Below are 20,309 nucleotides of genomic sequence, written 5' to 3' on the forward strand. Positions count from 1 at the left end.
TAGATCTTACTCATTAGCTTCGTTTCCCATACAAACCCAAATGGAGCCAACCATGGCTGATAGCCCTTGAATCCTCAAAGTTCTCTTCATGGGGGAAGTTTTCAAAACATCTAGCACGACTATGTCACTACATCACTATGTCTGCTATGTAATAAAATATACTTTATGAGAATTATACCATTATACCTCATTAATTCAATTAAGAAACATCTGTAGAGCTATTGAGGGGGAACACATACATTTAAGATATGTTTATCATACACACATATTGACTACAAGCTGTTAAAACACACCTGACATGATACAGAACCTACAGTGCTTGGGTGTAAACCCCAGTAGGCATGTTTCCAACATAGAGCTTTCCTCCTGAGGTCTTGAAATATGAACGCACTTTTGTCAAACAATTCAGGGAATTCAGACTGTCTTTTAATACATCCATTGTTCAGACCCACACAAAATCAGTGTTTAGTTTAGTTTATTTAGATTGCATAAAACCTATGAATCATTCATACACGTTTGTTTAAAACAATCAAGGATAACACACAATAAAGTCTGACTTTTTCCATTATGATCCACCTCAGCTCCATTTTCCCTTCCATGCCTGGCTGGATGACTCGTTTTTATTGGCCACATTGGCATGTGTATTCTTCACAACGCACAACGGTCAAAGTTCAACGTTAACCAATTTTTTTGCGCAGCAGCTAGCCATTGTTGCACGCCCCCAAGCCATTGGAAATACTTGGTTTCACAGCACGGTGGTGCCGTTGCCATGTTCTGGGTGAAAGGGCCTTTATTCTTTTTGTATCTTGCTATATATGTACTATCAAATATCCCCTTCAGATAAACATCCAGTCCCTTTTTATAATGTAATGTATTAGCTAGCTATGGCCCTATTGTCGGCTCTGCCGTGGAAAAGTGGTTAATGACGTTTCCCTCCCTAACTTTCCTGGAGTTTTCACTGCTGTCTCTGCTATTGTTAAAGTTGGCAGTTGTCCAGAACAAACTATGTATTAGACACAATGTCACTTGAAGGTTAATGAAGAGCATCTATGTGGATGTAAAGCTTCCTTCCATACCTTCCATATTCATCATGGTCGTATCTGGTAAGTGTGCAGGAAGTTAAATGGATCTAATGTAATCTCACACAGACAGATTGATTATGCACTGAGCAGTCAGTTGGACTCTTCTCATAAAGGTCAAATGTTTTCTCTCTCTCTTTTTCGTTCTCTTTCTCAACTCCCTCTGAGTCCCACTCTTTCTTCTCCCTCTGTGTTTGTTGCTTTATTATGAGAAATCCTCTTTTGATTGAGAGCTCATCGGGATGCTATAACGGGCTTGGTGAGCACTGTGCTCAGCTATGTGTTGGCCAGAGTAACTGTGTGTGCAAGTGTGTGTGTCTCCGATTATATGCGTACAGTATGTGTGCATGTGTGTTTGCAGTGATGGCCAGAGAAAGGGATGGGATGAGAGTGTTGTATTGAGCTGCTGCTATATCGGTCCACAGGCTAAAGGCTAAAGTCAATATTGGCCTGTCTGGGCTCGAATAACATAATGGACTAGAGCCAGGGTCAAAAAGTTGACGTTCTTTGTAAGTGCATTTAATCAGGAATATTGTAAGTACATGTGATTGTAATGGCATTGCTGCTCTACGGAAAGGCATGACAAGTATTTCATATACAGTACAAAGGCAATTCATAAGTGGCATAAAAAGGCATTTGAAAATATGGACAATATTATATTATTTACACATGAGTAGCAGAATAGCAAAGACATGCTACACAGTAAAAATTTAAATGTATCTTTGACAATGTGAAAATGGACCCAAAAAGATCGACTGGACTCAATTCATTCATTCCATTCAATCCATTTTACACTCAGAGTTGAATAAACACCCCGGAATTCACTGTGTACAGCAAAGCAATACATGGGCTGATTTGAATGGCTGCAACAGTACTGTACATACTATGTTCAAATAATAAAGTCACAACTTCACACTGTCTAAGGAGCTACTGTATGAAACTGGAGATGAGGTATAGACGGTGAAAAGAATACGGGATAGAGTGAGATCCCCCTTCTGCCTGTTTTTTTTCTCTTCTTTTTTTTTCACCCGTTAACATTACGAACGGTGACATTTCTTTTTTACAACCGTTTAAGCCTGATATACTTCGTTGTATAAGGAATAGCAATAATAGTGTAGCACATCCCGATGCGTTGTGAGCTTGTTCATCTGCTATTTTTTGACAATTTTCATCTATAATGACATGCTGAAAATAGGGACATCAGGTTGAAAGTGATTAAGACTCTTTAAGAAACTGGCCGTGCCGTGAGTTGACCAACGATGTACTGTGTGAGTTGCCAGCACACAGTGTACACCGTTGGTGCCAGTGGTGCTGTCAACATGCCCCCCCACTAGCCACTGTTTGTGGAACATTCCTATTGTGAAACCTTTTAAGCCATGCCTTTGGGGGACATTTGTGTTTAGGGTTAAGGCTGGTTCCATCAAACTGCCCCTCCGCCTGCCTGCCTGCGGCGCTGAGCCTGCGTTCCCAAAATATCCGGATGAAAAATAAACCCCCACCCTCGTATCGCTCTCTCTCTCTCTCTCTCTCTCTCTCTCTCTCTCTCTCTCTCTCTCTCTCTCTCCCCCCATCTTCCCTGCATTCTCTCCCTCCCCCTGCCATCGTCTCTGCATGTGCAGTGATCTCCCACTCTTTACTTAATCCCTCATAGTCCCTCTCTCTCTGTGTCTCTCTCTCTCCCCCTCCTTGTTTCAGAGTGCTGCTCTCTCCACCCCCCACATACCCCTCCCTTTTATCATCTCCCTCTCTTCCCCCAATCCTCTCCTCTTCTCTCGTCTGTTCTCTCCCACCCCCTCCGATCCGGCATGTTCCATTCCCCTCCCCTCTCTTGCTTTCTCTCCTCCCCCCTCTCGACTCCTTTCACGTTTTCTACCCAGGCATCCCCTCACCTCCCTCCTCTCTCCCCTCCTCCACCTGTCCCTCCCCTCTGTCATTGGCTGGTATAAAAGAGCATGGCATCCATCCTCACACACGTACACACACACATGGTGTTTTTGCTGGGAAGGGGACAGTCCACGGGATACTTGGGGACTATACACTGATTGTCTTACCTGCCTGACTGTCAAGGACCACTGTTTCTTTGGGGATTTACCTTAAAGAGGTACAGCCTTTCTTCCTTCATGAAATAAGGGAAGTAAATTAATAGAAGCTATGCTACAAACCTACTGCTGTTGAGTAAAGCTTAGAGAGTGTGTTGCTTAAGGTGCACAGTAAAATCCTCAGTGTTCATTTAACTCTGAGAGTGTACACTCTCAGAGTTACAAATGGATAAATTGAGGATTTTTATTTGTACTGTTGTGAATCAAAATGGATGTGCATGCGCTTGTACAGATGTATGTGAAGTCTGTTGTGCTTTTTCTGTGACACACTCTTGATTGATGCTTTGAAAGTTAGTTTTTTACTTTACCTCTTGAAGAGAATGCTGTCAGTTTCATGTTGATGATAGTGATTTCAATTGGATTGATTAGCTGTACTGATGAGCGCCACATTTCTTTACCTGTAGGCCAAGGAAGTAACTCCATAATATTTTTCTTTTCTTATGAGGTTTCTTCTTCTTTCGTGATCTTTTTTTATGTTGGCAATTGACCCTTGCTGGATCACTTTTGTATTTGATTCTTAAAATTAGTATTTATTTTATTTTACCTTTGAACCTCCATCTCTCAATCCTTCTCAACCGTCTTGTGTATTCCTGTGATAGAAAAACAACAACAACACTGACGTCTGATTATCTTCATTCTTTCTCAGATCTTGAGGCATCAGTGACGTTCCTGCCATTGGAAGTGACATCGTCAGTGTGCGCCGGTGTCATCGTCGTTGCCTGTTTGTGACTCCATCGCTGCCCGTCGGCTGAGTGTTATTGACGTAATTGAAGGGAAACATGAGCAGCAACTACAGTGTCACTCTCTTAGGCCCCGCCCCCTGGGGCTTCAGGCTGCAAGGAGGGAAGGACTTCAACATGCCACTCACCATCTCCAGGGTGAGACACACACACACACACACACACACACGCGCACACGCACACACACACGCACACGCACACGCACACGCACACACACACACACACAAAATGGGCCCACTCGAAGACACACGATGATAGCGCTAGTCCATATCGTTCCTCCTCACACCCTCTTCATATTGCCAAAAAATGTGGCCTGGTTTGTGTAAACACATATGCACTTCTTTAATCTCGACAAGTATGTGCACGTGCATAGACACACCGTTGCACACACAAACACACATGCACTGCACACCTCAGAGGGAAGCCATGGAATGGCATGGAATCCACAGCGCCATCTGGCTGAGAGATGAAAAAGATGAACACTAGTTTGCTTCCCTTCTTTCTTGTCTACTTGTTCTTCACTCTTTATCCCTCCACCCTTCACCCTTTACCCCTTCAGCTCCACCTGTTACCCCTCCACCCCTTATCCCTCCACCCTTTACCCCCTCAACACTTCACCCATTTCCCCCTACCCCCTCCACCCTACCTGCTACCCTTCACCTTTTTACCCTTTACCCCTCCTCCCTTTACCCCTTCACCCTTTACCCCCTCCACCCTTTACCCCTCCACTCTCCACCCTTTACCCCTCCTCCCTTTACCCCTTTACCCCTCCACCCTTCACCCTTTAAACCCTTCAACCTACAGTACACCCTTCCACCCCCCAGCCTTTCCCCTCCCATCTGTCCTTTCCAAGCTCTACCGGTTCAACCCCTTGGGATCTCTCTCTGCCTCTAAAGCCTGGTTTATATTTCATCATATGATCACGTCACACCCCCGTCAAATAACTGATCTTCAACTGAAAGGCACATCATGTCACGTCACGTCACGTCTCTCACTTGAAGATCAGTCATTGTGATGAAGTGTAAATTTGCCTTAATCCTCCCTTTCCGTCCCCCTCCCCCTCCTGTGGCACTGCTACTGAAACATATGTCATCTTTCACGTAATGAACCCAGCTGTACAATATACAATATGACTATGGGTTCACACTTATTTAATATTTTAAGAGTAGCCATGAACATTCTTCAATGATAATGTTGGTGTCACATTATATTAAACAGAACTGCATTTATTCCATTGTGGCATATTTTTCTGACATTTAGTCACGGTGTGGACAATTCAGTCTCGGTTGTGCGCCTAGACTGAACTGGTCTAGCGGAATCCCTGGATTGTCTAAAATAAAAATGTGCAGTAAATTTGAGTTCTGGCACACAAGTGAGTTTCAATCACAACGCTTGATGTAGTAAGAAACTTGATGGTCCCCTGATTTCTTTGTCCTGCAATTTGTGCTCATAGATATATGAACAACATTTACCTCCTCTTGCCCTGCCAATATAATATAGTGTAATATCTTGTGCGTGTTCACAGACATGCATCATGTGCACATGCAAACTACAGATCTCCCTTCACCACACCAGCTGCACCGTGACGCATACACTTTCTTTTCCTCTCTCTCTGTCTCTCTGAGTAGTGTCCGCTTCTGTCCTGCGCTGCTTAGACTATGCAGCTTTTCTGGCTGTCTGACAGACTGGCAAATGTGACTACATGCGTTGCCACACACACACACACACACACACACGCACACACACACACACACACACACACACACACACACACACACACACACACACACACACACACACACACACACACACACACACACACACACACACACACACACACACACACACACACACACACACACACACACACACACACACACACACACACACACACACACACACTCAGACACTCAATGAATGGCTAAAGCTGTCAGTGTAGAGACACAGGGCAACATGAGACTGATGAATGGATCGCCAGGTCCTGTGCCAACCTCCCTCTGGGTAGATTTGGGTTGCCATGTTTGTGTTATTGCTTTGGATGTGATACTTTTCCCACTAACTGGAGCCATGTGATTTGTGTGTGTGTGTGTGTGTGTGTGTGTGTGTGTGTGTGTGTGTGTGTGTGCGTGTGCGTGTGTGCGTGTGCGTGCGTGCACATTTCTTCTTTGGAAAAGTGTGCTCTAGATTTTAGCTGATTCTAATTAGAGTAAAACGTTAGACAGATGACAGAGGAATGAATGAGTAGACTGATGAAAGAGGAAAAAGTAATGAAAATCGTAAGTGCTAGCTTTGCATTACTGACCGTATTTGAAGGTACTCTACAACCCAAACGCGTTGGCAAAAGTCCAACCAATAACCAGCCCAACGTGACCTTTAGCACCACATCAGGAAGAGGACATTTTGAGATGTTGGCAGGGATAGGTTGAGTTAAGTACCAATAAAGTTACAGTTTGGGGTATTGATGCAATTTTAAGCCTTCTGAAGTGTGTGTAATACTGCAATATTATGTGGTTTACCGGACTCACCACTGTTTAACCCATTAAGACCTGGAAAGTACATTCGTTCTAATCCAGGACCCCCAAATTGATATATATTTGGCCGCGGACACCCATCTGAAAATGTTTTGTTCCAGGGACCTCCAGAAAAAGAAAATTGTTGAGATGTTTACAAATTTGTTCAAAAATAGCAGATGTACAAGCTTGCTGTGAGCTTGTACATCTGCTATCAAGGTTGCTGTTCCTACAAGAACCCTTTGTAACCCTATTCTTTTTTTACTCACTGAATAATTGACCCCATTCAAATCCTTATGTAGAAAGTAAATAATATATATAGGTTTTGAATCTAGAGACAATAAACAGTGATTCAATGAGTGCTTTTCCATTCCAATACAACTTAGCTGATTAAGGCAATACTCTGGTTGTCAAAAACATCTACCTGGCAATTGTCAATTTATTTGGACATGGAAAGCCCTGTTGGATTTCTTTCAGTTTTTACTTTGTATACCTAGCCATAATATGTAATGACACCATGTTATCGCAGTATTCACACTAATGCTATGCATGTAAACACTTCAGTTGAATTCTTTATTTCCAGTAATCGGGTGTAATTGGTGTAAATGATGTAAATTATTAACCATCAATTTAAGAGGAGAAAGGAGAAGATAGGATAGAGAGGAGGTGAGCTGAGCTGAATCATGCACATGTGACTATGTAAACTGATATCAATATGCAACGCACATCATAGTGATGAATGTGTAAAGCGGTTTTGGGTGACTGAGTACTGATGACAGCTGAAGAAGCCAGATACAATGCCTGTCTATGTGACGCAAATCTGTCTTGACCTGTCTGTCTGTTGCTCTTACACAGCAAAATCCTCAGTGTTAATTCATCCATTTGTAACTCACACAAGATGTAATCAATGGACATTCATGGGTCCATGTGTTACATTTGTAAACTGTACACTAATTGATTTGGCAGTGCACTTCTCATCTAGCCTGGTGCTCTTATGCTTTTGATCCTGGTCATCACCAACATTATGGAATTGTTTTATTTCCATCTGTCTATACACTAGCATATCTATGCTTTTCTTTCTTTCTTTCTTTCTTTCTTTCTTTCTTTCTTTCTTTCTTTCTTTCTTTCTTTCTTTCTTTCTTTCTTTCTTTCTTTCTTTCTTTCTTTCTTTCTTTCTTTCTTTCTCTATCTGTCTTTTTTATGTCTTTTGTGAGACATGACTCACTCACTCATAAAGAACGTTGTTTTCAGACTGGGCATGAGAACCATGCCAGAACCTGACCTAACCCAACCCAATCCCAGCCGACAGCCTATTAAATCCTTTTTAAGGCAACTAGGGACAGCACTTAGTTCTGACCACTGATCAGAGAGACAGACAGACAGAGAGACACACACACACACACACACACACACACACACACACACACACACACACACACACACACACACACACACACACACACACACACACACACACACACACACACACACACACACACAGTGTTGGTTCTACTGTAGGAAGTGACTAAATCGTGGGGGCTATTGGAGACGGCAACGCTGTTGCCAGACCACACTCCATGTTACAGCTGCTGTGTCTGTATTCTCTATCTACATTGTCCAGTCCCTTTATAGTCCTAGACATGTTTTATTGCATGCCAGTGCATGTGATGTCATATACAGTAAAATCCTCTGTTTCGATTTAAGTCTGAGAGTGTACAAATCAGAGTTACACAACTATTGAACAATAGCTTTTTAAACACATGAAGCCTAGTTGAGTCCAGTCAGCAAAGTATAGAGTTTAAGTTGTGTTGTGTTCAGGAAAGCAGCTTTAAAACAGACCTAGATTGATGGTTTTGCCTCTCAAACTGTCAATAAAATGTTTTACTGTGATCTCAAGAGGGCTATAGTATCGCATCTTGATAGTTGGATGCTCTTAGTGAACTTTGGTTATGAGGAATCACATTAACGTTGACATTTACAATTTAGAGTGAAGCAAAGTTGACACACAGCCTGACACAGGCAGCTGTTAATCTCTGTTAAAAACCTTTTAGCAGAGAATCCATTCACTTTTCTTTTTCTGCTGAACTGATGTTTGGAGCGTAGTCTGAGGTCTGTGCTTGCAGCGAAATAGTAATTGAGGTGTTGGAGAATTCCCGCTAACTAACTGCAGTGCAATTTACAGCAGGCTGGCTGGGCAGTTAATCAATATTAAAACCTTTTAGAGGGAAAGCCATTTACTGGATTTGCAGCTAAAATAATTTCAGGGAAGTGGGCCTGAAGGACAGTGTACATTAAAGCTTCTAAGAACAGTCACACTGATCTGAGATCACCTCGAGACTCACTTAACCACATGCACCCAAGAGACAAACTGCTCTCAGATCAGCACATTCGACCGTTGCTGCCGTTGCTGTCGGATGTTTCAACTTATTTATGTTTTTTCATAACACCTACTTTGTCAAACAAAAGTAGCAAAAATAGCCACAATACATTGCAACACGTTGTGAGCTTGTTGATCGGCAACTTTTTGCAATTTTTGTGTGACACTGCAGTATGACGAAGTAGGGCATTAATGAAAGTGGTTAAATCTATCTGTGGGTTTTATAAATATTTAATCAATTAAAATGATTCACAAGAGCTTGTGACATACAAGGTCTCCACCCAACAGCGACGATATGGTCTTAAGGTTATAGTGTTGAAGCAGAATTGCCAGATACTGTACAGTATTTGCACATACAATACGTTTGTCTCAGAGTTTAGTGCATTACACTGATAAAGTAGTATATAAACCTTTCAATTATTTACTCAAAAGATCAGTGAGAAAAAACAATGACAAAGACAGTTATTTTGTATTGAAATCTTTTGGAAGAGAATCTGTTTACTGGATGTAGTGGTTAAATCATGGTGGAATCTGTATTAAAATACTCTATACAGCAGTAAGGAATTGTAATTTGTTTGTAGAACGTGTATACTGTAGTTATCATTGCGCATAGGCTGGCAAGAAATTAGAACTGAACATTTACTGATATGCAGAGACGTACTGAAATATATGCAGGGGATAGAAAGGTGTTGGAGAAGCAGAGATGAAACATGCTACGGTTCCTAAAAAGATAGGACATTTAAAACCTGTTCAAACGAGAATGTCTTTCCTGGAACAGCATCAGTAATGGGCTGGCTGCACTTCCCCAGAGATGACCCTTCAACAGGTGATTATAGCAAATGACCTTGGTGGTCAGTGGGTCTATTTCAAAGGCAATTCTGTTCTTTAAATAACACACACACACGCAAGCACACGCACACGCAGACACACACACGCACTCTCTCTCGCTCTCTCTCATCAATCCTCTGAGGCATAATTGCAGTTGATAGCTCTTCCATGACTATGACTGAATAATGCTTTAATTTATCTCCACCAAACATCCATGAATCATTATTTGTCTTAACGAAAGATGTCCACTGCCAGAATCAACACGTTATCACTATAACTTCCTCTCCCATAAATCAATCTGTCAGTGTGTGTGTGGCTCAGATGATATGTTTTATTTGGCAATTATTGGACTGGCAGGAGGGCACTGCGTTCACGGCAGTGGGAGAGGTCAATCTAGGCCTTTAACATTTATGGCACGGGATAACTTGAAGGTTATGACATCATGTTCATTGTTTTTCACAATTTATAGCGTCTTTAATTTTAGGTTACTTTCCACTACCTGTCATCGGTTGCTAACAACATGTGCTCTATGCTGTACAGGTTGTATTCATACACGAGTGCTATATTCCCACCGGCTGATTATAGCCGTGAAACGTTTTAAAAGGGGTTTCCTTAGAGGTTGAAAAAGGCACTGTAGGAATAGATAATAGAAAAGCGAGGGATTCCCATTTGAAAACAATGCTCAGCCCTCCAGAATGCCAGAATGCATGTTGACAACATATCAAGTCATATCAGTTACCTTATTAGTAGTATGTTCATCTCCACATGGATGATTAGTTGTTGGTTGGCTAGATCAGTGTCTATCAACCTTTTTTGTGCCAAGGCACACCTGGCATAGCCAAAAAATCCCAGGGCACACCTAGATATACGGTATATATATATATATAGAAAAAAAGCAAATGCAAACAAATATTTCTGTTTTTGCATTATTCAGACATGCAAACTTGTAGCTTTTCAGCTTCCACTAGCCGTTTTTAATCCAAATAGGGCAATAGTGTGACACCTGACCCGAAAAAAACAGCATGTTGTCACCCTTTTCACCTCGGGGCTGTTTGCATACCTGATTATTATTATTGTTTAAAAAAAAAGGTTTTTTCAAAATTATATTTTTTCAAACCTTCTTCAAACGGCGCGGCACACCTCAGCAGTAGCCCCGGCCCAAAATTGGGACGTTTGCCAGGGTTGATATACTGGGCTAGATCACCGGTTCTCAATATGGGGTCTGGGGACCTCCTTTGGTCTTTAAGTGGGTTCCAGGGGGTCTCCTGCTACAGTAAATGATTAATAATTTAGTTAAGAATCAAATGGACCCTTATGGGTCTGAAATTCCGAGAGTCTACAAATGGAACCAAATGGACCCTTACAGATCAATTTGGTGCACACCGAGAGTTACATTAACATTGAGGATTTTACAAAGATTAAAAACAAAAACTGCATCAAATGGAGTTTCTGTGGAACTAATGCATATCAAACTGGGATTCTTGAAATTGAGAAGGTTGAGAATACCCTGTAGTTCATAAAGTAAAGCCCAGTTACACATAACGATACGCAGGAACCATGATGACGTGAGTACCATACCACGCCCACATTGCGTTCAGCTTCGACCTAAATGAGGAGTCATTATTGGCAGCTTCATCATCCATAACTATAGTGTTGAGTGATGATGTTTTTCCTCTTCAATAAAGAAAGTCTTAAAAGGCTGTGTTTTGCTGCGCTCATATTACTCCTGAAACCAGTGAACTTTAACCCATTCAATCCGGGAACGCATACTGGGTCATTTTAGTATTTTTTTTAGCTATCCACAAGTTTCCTAGGGCATGGTGGGCATTTTTAACTCAAATCTTTGCTTCTGGGGATTCTACACATCGTCGTCTTCTAAATCCTTTATTTTTAAACTTAAGTTGCTATCAGTGGTTCTCAATCTTTTTTTCATGTCAAGGACCCCCAAAATTATATGTATTTGGCCGCCGACCCTCATCTCAAAAGTGGTTACATAGATGCGTTCCCGGTCTTAATGGGTTAAGTCTATACCAATACAGGAGGCGAGTGAGGCATTATTAGGATTTTATTATTGGGGCCATAACATGAACAAATCCAGAAGTTTTAAACAAGCACGTTACCCTGACTGTAATATGTTATGTAATTTAAATACCAAAGCTCTATGTTCCTGGCAGAACAAACTATCATAACATGTAACTGCAGTGAATACACAATGGAGGGCCTTGAATGCCTCATTGTTTCATGGCACTATAATGCATTTTCCAGTGGCTGCTAATACAGTATGTCTCCTCTGTCTTCCTCTTAGACTATATGGCTCTCAAGGGAGCGCTGTAGTCCAAGTGTTCATTCATAAGGATATTGGTACAACACCAATACTGACCTAAATATGACTGCAATGGCTGGACTTAAGCTCGGTTGGGAGCCAAGTTTAATAGTGAAAAATAAAATAATGTTTGGACTAACAACAGAAGTCATCCGCTTCCCTATGATTTATTTTTGGATAACCTTTTTATGATGTTGTACTACTGTGCGCCACCAAAGACTACAGTATAGCTTTTTTTTAAAATACTTTTGGGGCTTTTCTGCCTTTATTGGATAGTACAGTTCTAGAATGACAGGGAACAGGGAGAGAGAGACAGGGAGTGACACGCGGGCTGGGGAATCGAACTTGCGGCAGTAGAGCCTGCGTGGTATGCGCCTTAACCACTAGGCCATCGGCACCCCACAGTATAGCTCATTAATGTCATGTGTACATAATCATGAGCCAATTTAATCCTCCTTGACATGACGATGATGGTATTACAACTGATTGAGACAAATCAAATCAAAAGTGTGTCCCTAGTATGTTTTTTGATGATTTTATTTCATTTAATTATTTATTTATTTATGTTTGACTATTTGTGACTTCAGTTGACATTTATAACTATTGACTTACTGTACATAGCTGGCTTTATGCCTGGTTGCTGCAGTCTCCTGCTGGTACAGCATAAACTACATCTGAAGTATATACATCAGGATGCAAGAACACCATTTAGACCTTCAAACTATCTTCATGCACAGTATTTTAGAGTGTGTCATGCGTGATCTCCTGCTATTATACAATATCATCTCTTAGAACCTCAAACTGGCTTCAGGCTTCCAGAATGAAATAGACAAATCTACAAGCTCATAACGCATCACATAACAGGTTGTGAACTTGTAGATAGGCTATGCCATTTTTGCTATTTTCTAAAATTATTAAAAATTATTTGAATTTTTGAATATGTTTTTTTTATGTCCAAAATAGAGACACCAGGGTCAATGTGGTTAACGTATATATTTTTAATTAATTCGTTAAATTGTGATATATAAATATCAAACATATCAGACAATCTGCATTTCCCAAAAGGAAATGCATGTACTGTATGTAGTAGTGTAGAATTGAGTCAGACCAGAGTGAGATAAAACATATCCCGAAAAGCAGAGGATTTAGCCTCCCCCCGCCATCGCCCAGAAAATCAAACCGTCCACGGTACCCAGTAACCTGACCAGTAACCACAGTAACACTTTCTCTTCTCCTTGCTCACCATTACTGGCTGAATGTTTTGCATGAGTACACAATTTCAACACACATGATGACTTATTTTCATCTCATCATTGGTGGTCAAAGAGTTAACCACTTAAACCGTATTGTGCGTACTTGTGATCTACAAAGCTCACAATGCATCGCATTGCGACGCGTTGTGAGCTTGCAGATTGGTTATTTTGACCAAATATTCTTGTCTATTTGCGTCTACATGCAAAAAAAATAAGGAGAGTTTATGTGGTTAAAATAGGAAACCTATTTAGCCCTCTTATGCACATTTAAAAGCAAACTAGAAAAGTATTCGGAATGAACTATACAACGTTATTAACTATATAAGTAACTCTCGTTCTGGGAGTGTTTATTTGGATCAAGTTCAAGTTCAGTCTTGTATTTGCTTGACTTTAACTTGTTCCTTAATATGTTTTCCCAGAGTGTTGTCCTTGCAGCAGCGTCCATCAACCATGACAATGTTGTTATTGAGTAAAGTGTAATCGCATGAATGCTCTCTTTGTTGGGCTTTAGTTTTGTGAAGTGCAATTAGCTTTTACAAGACATGATTACAGAGCTTGGATTGGAGATATTGGCACCAGGTGTTTTGTCTTTTGTTGCCCGTTTCTTTTTTGAACATGGCCGGCTGTGGCAGCTTGGAAATCTGCAGCCTTCCAGTGGGATCATTTGGTTTTCGTATTGTCTGAAAACATCCTTGCATCTTTAGCTATTGCTCGACTATTAATGATCTCACCAGAGAGAGTAGCTTAAGCTTAACTCAATTAATAACATCGTCTTATCTCACATCACTGTGTGGCTGTGGTTCAGAGGTTGCCTGCACAAAAGTCAGTAAGGCATCATGTTCCATAAAGTGTTTTCTGTGGGTTTGGCAGCTGTAGTTGCAATGATCTATCTATGGGAAATGAACCCACTGTGGGCTTTGGCCATTAGGGTTCTCTAGTGTTAACGTACAAGTCAAGCAGCGATCATTAGATGCTGCTGCACAACAGGAAGGCAAAAGACCACACAGAGCTATTTTCAGACGCATTGCATTCATTGTGTGTAAAGTGGATTTGGGCATATTCACATGCACGTCTGTGTGATGCATAGTATGCACACACTCTGTTCATATACTATTACAGGAATGTTCAATCATCTAGAAAGGTCCTCTGGCAAACAGTTCCTTTTGCTGCTGTAACATTTGTGTTGAATCTTTCTGGCAGTTGGATCTCTCTCTCTCTCTCTCTCTCTCTCTCTCTCTCTCTCTCTCTCTCTCTCTCTCTCTCTCTCACATATATATATGTATATATATATATACTGTATGTATAATGCACGCGAGAGAGAATCTCTAGAGTCTGTTTAATATGACATTCTTTCCTTCAATTTCCATTTGATATCTTTGTATGGAGCATGTCATGCTTGAGTGGAATGGAAGCAGTGAAACAAGAGGAATACACTTGAGCAGTAAATCTGTGTTCATGGTTTCATCCAAAAATGGAGTTGAGTGATTGGGATTGACATATACAGTACAGTATATGACGTTGATTGCTTTGCTTATGGCATACAGTTATGCTTCAATTGTAAGGCTCACCTTTAGCTGGATTGGCTTTCTTTCATTACAGTCAACATTATTGTTGCTGTCCGTGTGTCCGTGTCCTTGTGTCCGTCTGTGAACAGCTAATCTCCGGCACCGTTGGCTGGATCGCAGCCAAACTGTGCACACACACTCCCTGGGTGCCAGAGCAGAGCCTCTGCCCCAAATATTTCGCATGGGCCTGTTATAGCGCCACCAGGAGGCAGATTTTTGTAAAAAAAAAAATTGACAGTACACCTTCAGATTGTATCCAAATTTCACGCAATTCGGTACACATGATCTCTATAGTCATGTGATCATGACTATAGATCTGTTTGATTTTTCATATTCCTTCCTGATTGGCATCTAAAGTGGCATCTAAAGATCTGTTTGATTATTCATATTCCATCCTGATTGGCATCTAAAGTTCTGGCCCGTTTTGAACAAAATGCCGCAAATCATGAACTACACACTACGCTGAGGAACATTTAACATTTAACTTTTAACATTGCCCTATTATAGCGCCACCAGGAGGCGATTTTTGCAAAACATTTTTTTTATATTACTTCTACAAATTCTGTCCAAACATCACACATTATAGTCACTCTATAGTCAAGTGATCAAGACGGATCCGTCTGATTTTTCACATTCCATCCTGATTGGCGAATTCCGAACATTGCTGGCCCACAATAACCAACCTGACCTGACGGACACCTGCGAGGAGCATAGGTCTTGTGACTAAATAATAGCTTGTGACTAAATAATAACTACACTGGATCCACTGGAACACAGTCACAGGTTCTTTTTTTTCCCATTCCCAGCAAAGTAACGGTTTTGGACACAAGGTTTCCACATGACAGCGATGATTATGTTGATTTAACTAATTATGGTTTGCATAGCGATGGTTGTTTTTCATTTCATTTCTCACAAAGGCTTGTCAGCAGCAGACAAAACTCTAAACTTGGAATGAAGATACATGGTATGGTTTTCATTTGAATGAGAGGAGTTTGTCCCAGGCTCAGGCTTGATTCTACAGTGTATCAGGTGCAGTCTTAACTGAATGTGTGGTTTACCTCTCTCAGGGCCATGTGCTTCATATGAAAACTACCCTCATGTAGTTTATGATGTGTTACTGATGGCTCCATATAGCTAGTCTTGAGGTGAGGTCTCTCTCTCTCTCTCTCTCTCTCTCTCTCTCTCTCTCTCTCTCTCTCTCTCTCTCTCTCTCTCTTTTCCACTCACTTGCACCATCCCCCCCACTCTTCTCACGTTCTGTCTACCTGTATCTATCTTTTCAGTTTCTTCTGCTTTTCATAGCCATCTTAATGTACATGTACTCCCTTACTGTTTTCTTAGTTGCGTAGAGATTTGAGCACTACTCGAGCTGTATTGCACTATTCAGTTGTGCAGCATTTGTTGTTTTTCCCACTCTTGTTAAAAGCACAGAGTAAGCAAATGCGCAGCACATTTTTGGCTAGACCGCAATAGCGGGCCAGCCCTATAAACGCAAATGTCTCTGATTGACTGACTGAGTCCCTCCAGGCTATAGCATGTAGTCTGTCCTAATAACAGGACTTTTCTTTTTGCAGGTATGCAGGATTACATTTGCCCCTCAAATATGTGTAAACCAGAAAAATCACAGTGTGTGAGTAAAGAGAAACTAAGTAAAAGAGAATGCGTTCAAAGATATAAAAAACTGTCTTGTAATCAGAATTCTCTATTATACCCCCCGTCGCTTTTCATAATCACAAGCAATCCAAAATCAATTATTCTCATAAATTTCAATAGTTTCAATAGATGTTTGCCTCTGGACAGCATGCGCCTGAGAGAGGAAGATAGAGAGAGGCTGTGCGTGCGTGTGCGTGTGCGCGTGCGTGCGTGTGCGCGTGCGTGCGTGCGTGCGTGGAGAGAGAGAGCAAGCGCTACTTGCAGGCACTAATTATTTTACAATACAGTATATACGGCACTCATTTCTGGTAAAAGAACATCACGATAAGATGACAGACATCCTCACAGGTATATCCATAATGGTGGATATGGCTCCTGTATCAATTTTGGAGCCCATATGATTTGCTACATTTAGATGAACTTGCACATCCTCTGTCCCATCAAGTTAAAAGCGCTCCAGCATTTCATACATGGTCCAGCCATATACTAGGTTTTGACCTAGTCTTGTTTGGCGGCAGGATATGTGGCTAGCTTCTTAACCAGGTGTGTTTAAACATGTTCAGCCTCGGACCGACCAAAGTATGCAAAGTTTACAGTTACGTGAGGGGATTAAAACACATAGCTTCTTGTCTTGTGGGAACCCAGCAAAAGTACAACCGCGACCCATTTTGGGTAAGTTTTTAGAAAAACAGTGTCTAAAGGAAATAAATAGTGGTGATGGCTGGCATATGGAAGTGGCTCTGGGTAATGTTTTGGTTACAAGGAAACAATCCCTAGTGTTTGTATCTCCTGCTCTCAGCGTTGCGGTTCATAGTGTGATGTGAACCATCTGCCTGTCATCTCTGTCGCTCCTCGTGTTGAAAGCAGGCATTGTTCAAAGCGTTCAGGCTGGCTGGGGTACAGTATGTACTGCACGTTTAGGCCACAAAGTTTTCAGAGCTCTTCGGTGAGTCTTTTAGTCGTGTGATGAAAAAAGACCTACCGTATATCTTGCAATGTTACTTTCAGTCCATGACAGGAGGATTTTACTGTGTAGAAATGCATGCATTCAATTGGGTTTGATTTAACCACTTGAACCCCAGCATCCATATTGTGGGGAAAGCTTTCGTAGAAAATAGCAGATCGTCATTTTCAGAGGAAGCTTTCCCCACAATAAATGTCTCTCCACATAGTGAGAACAATAATCCACCTGCACTTCTGAAAATACAAATCATTAGCAAGTGGAGGAAGGAAGTTATTTTTCCAAACGGATATCCCAGTACTTTTTTTTTCACCACTTATCTCACTAGTTCATCAAAGGACATATTCTGTTCCTGCAGGTTTATTAATATGAGTTATGTAATAGCTAAGAGAGAACAATGGACAGGTTTTAACGGATGTCCTCCACACATGTGGCTGAGCTCAGCTGCTGACTGCTTTGTGTAGGATGATCATTGATTGCAGAGAACACAGGTCTTACTCTTTGCTGTATGTGTGAGGAGGACCTGTTGGGACATTATCACTCATTGGTACCATAGTAAACCATCACAACCTCTTATGTAAATAGTAGTACTTTCAATAAGCACCCGCTGCCAAACAGCTGACTACTCAATTAAGTCCAGCCGGCTACTTTTTTTATAAAAAAATCCGATTCTAATTCAATTCAACACAACCTTGTTTCTTTGAGTCTGACAATAAAGTTTAACTGAACATAGCGGTGTGGGTAAAACACACAAGAAGCCTAACATTACACTCATTCACTAGCTACATGTTTACAATCGGGTAGGCAAACTCATTAAATGTATGCTGTAATTAAGATCAGAGCATTATGTTACCACTAATAGTGGTATTAGAATGTGCTAGAGGCCACCAAAATCGAGTTTTACGGCCAAAAAAACGTTTCCGGTCCCCCTAGCTGGCTACTTTTTCCCACTGGCTGGCCGGCTTCATGTGCTTGTGGAAAGCTCTGAGATGGTAAAGGAGAACCACATATATGATGTCACCATGACTCTCATTCACTCTTATGGCCACAAAGACAACACAGTTTTGGTTAGGGTTTAGGTTTAAGGCAGACTGAGGCAAGTAGTTGATTGTGGTAAGAAGAGTTGTTCAAGCATGAGTTATTGCTGTGTGCGTAAGATGGAGAGGTTCGCTCCAAAAACACACCCACCATTGACGGGATGTTTCCAACCAGAACGTTATTTCTGTTTCCAAAGTCCTATCTACTGTACATACAGTCCTTCCCAGTGCATCTACTCTGACTGTTGACTCATTTGAATGTGTTCATAATCATTATAACCACTTAAGCTCTAATCTAGCCTTTGTTGTGAGCTTGTATATCAGCTATTATGTTTGCAAGCTTTTTTGGAAAATTCAGAAAATCTAATGACATACCCAAAATAGGAACACCAGGGTTACCACATCATGATGAAATGGGGGTTCTTCTCTCAACTTTATCACTTTTAGAGAGAGAGAGAGGGGGGGGGGGCTGTAAGGGGGAGGAAAACGTAAAAATGCTGGGCGGAAAGCATGGTACTGAATCATTTGTGGTGAACATTAAAGCTGCAATCGGAAATTTATTTTTAATTTACTTAATGAATAAAAGATATTATCCAATCTGTGTGGTAGAGTATATAACTGGGTTGTGAGGTGGTCTCCCTCCTCTTCCAATGAGACATTTAGAGCCTGGTGTTGGGTACACCTACTGGTTGATCACTAGTACTGCCTGAAGCTCATATGGAAATTTGGTCTGTCATGGGGTAGACCCTGGTTTGAATCCAGGATTGCAGCTGTAAGGTACTTAACAGGCCCTGGGTGGTTAGTACGAACAGAACACACCCCTGGCCATGAGACAAAATCTGTCAACTTTTAATGTACCCAGTGCGCAGCTTTTTCTCAGTTTTCTTTCTTTTAAAGTTCTCTCTCTCTCTCTCTCTCTCTCTCTCTCTCTCTCTCTCTCTCTCTCTCTCTCTCTCTCTCTCTCTCTCTCTATGGTACAGTATGTGGTAGTAAGTGCTGATATGACTATAAATGGTTGGGACTGCAAGGCCTATAACACTAATCCTGGTGCATGACCTCTTTAATTAAATCTCTCTCTCTCTCTCTCTCTCTCTCTCTCTCTCTCTCTCTCTCTCTCTCTCTCTCTCTCTCTCTCTCTCTCTCTCTCTCTCTCTCTCTCTCTGTTTGAAGGAGATCCAGCACAGGCACACATGCTGTAGATGCAGATGTACACAAAAGATGTTCATGCATCTCCCAATTGTACATTCACAGTTCTTAACTATAGTTTTTGTTTAGTTTAATTTGGTACATTTTGTAGTAACATAAAGTTTATATTTCATAGGTAATACAAACATTTTGGGAGAATAACCACATTTCTGAAGCCATAGATTATTTTGCCTACCTTTTTACAAAACAAAGACAAAATGGAGAGGAAAAAAACTATCAAAAAACAAATTACAAGGACAAGACACTTTACATGTACGTGCTTGCCGTACTGTACAAGTATGTATATGCTATAATAAAAAAGTGAATAAACTGTGTAATAATATCAGAAGAGATTCTGAAGTGACAGATTTTCCTGAAGTACAATACATGCAGTTGCATTGTTTGATGACCATCATATGAATATTCATATATTTTTTCGTGTGTTGTGAAGAGCCACAACTACAATACGCCACCCTACATTGGGCTCATCTGCCCATTGCAGGTTCCACTTAAGTGGTGTGTGTGTGTGTGTGTGTGTGTGTGTGTGTGTGTGTGTGTGTGTGTGTGTGTGTGTGTGTGTGTGTGAGTGCGACTGTGCGTGTGCGTGTGCGTGTGTGTGTGTGTGTGTGTGCGTGCGTGCGTGCGTGTGTGCGTGCGTGTGAAGTGGTCTGTGTGGTCTTTTTTATAGTGTCAATCTGT

The 20,309-nt window shown here is 41.3% G+C and overlaps 1 protein-coding gene across 1 annotated transcript in view; it reads left to right on the forward strand.

The window, feature by feature from the left end:
• Positions 1–3,051: 3,051 nt before the first annotated feature.
• The window catches only part of pdlim5a (PDZ and LIM domain 5a), an 88,672-nt gene continuing 71,414 nt past the window's right edge, over positions 3,052–20,309 (forward strand). Inside the window, exons 1-2 of the mRNA XM_080432330.1 lie at positions 3,052–3,180; positions 3,825–4,056. Of these exons, the coding sequence (XP_080288456.1) occupies positions 3,958–4,056 (99 nt within the window). The 5' untranslated portion in view covers positions 3,052–3,180; positions 3,825–3,957. The remainder of the gene's footprint in view (positions 3,181–3,824; positions 4,057–20,309) is intronic.

Source organism: Gymnoscopelus braueri (genome assembly GCF_963280865.1).
Source record: "Gymnoscopelus braueri genome assembly, chromosome: 7".
NCBI lineage: Eukaryota > Metazoa > Chordata > Actinopteri > Myctophiformes > Myctophidae > Gymnoscopelus > Gymnoscopelus braueri.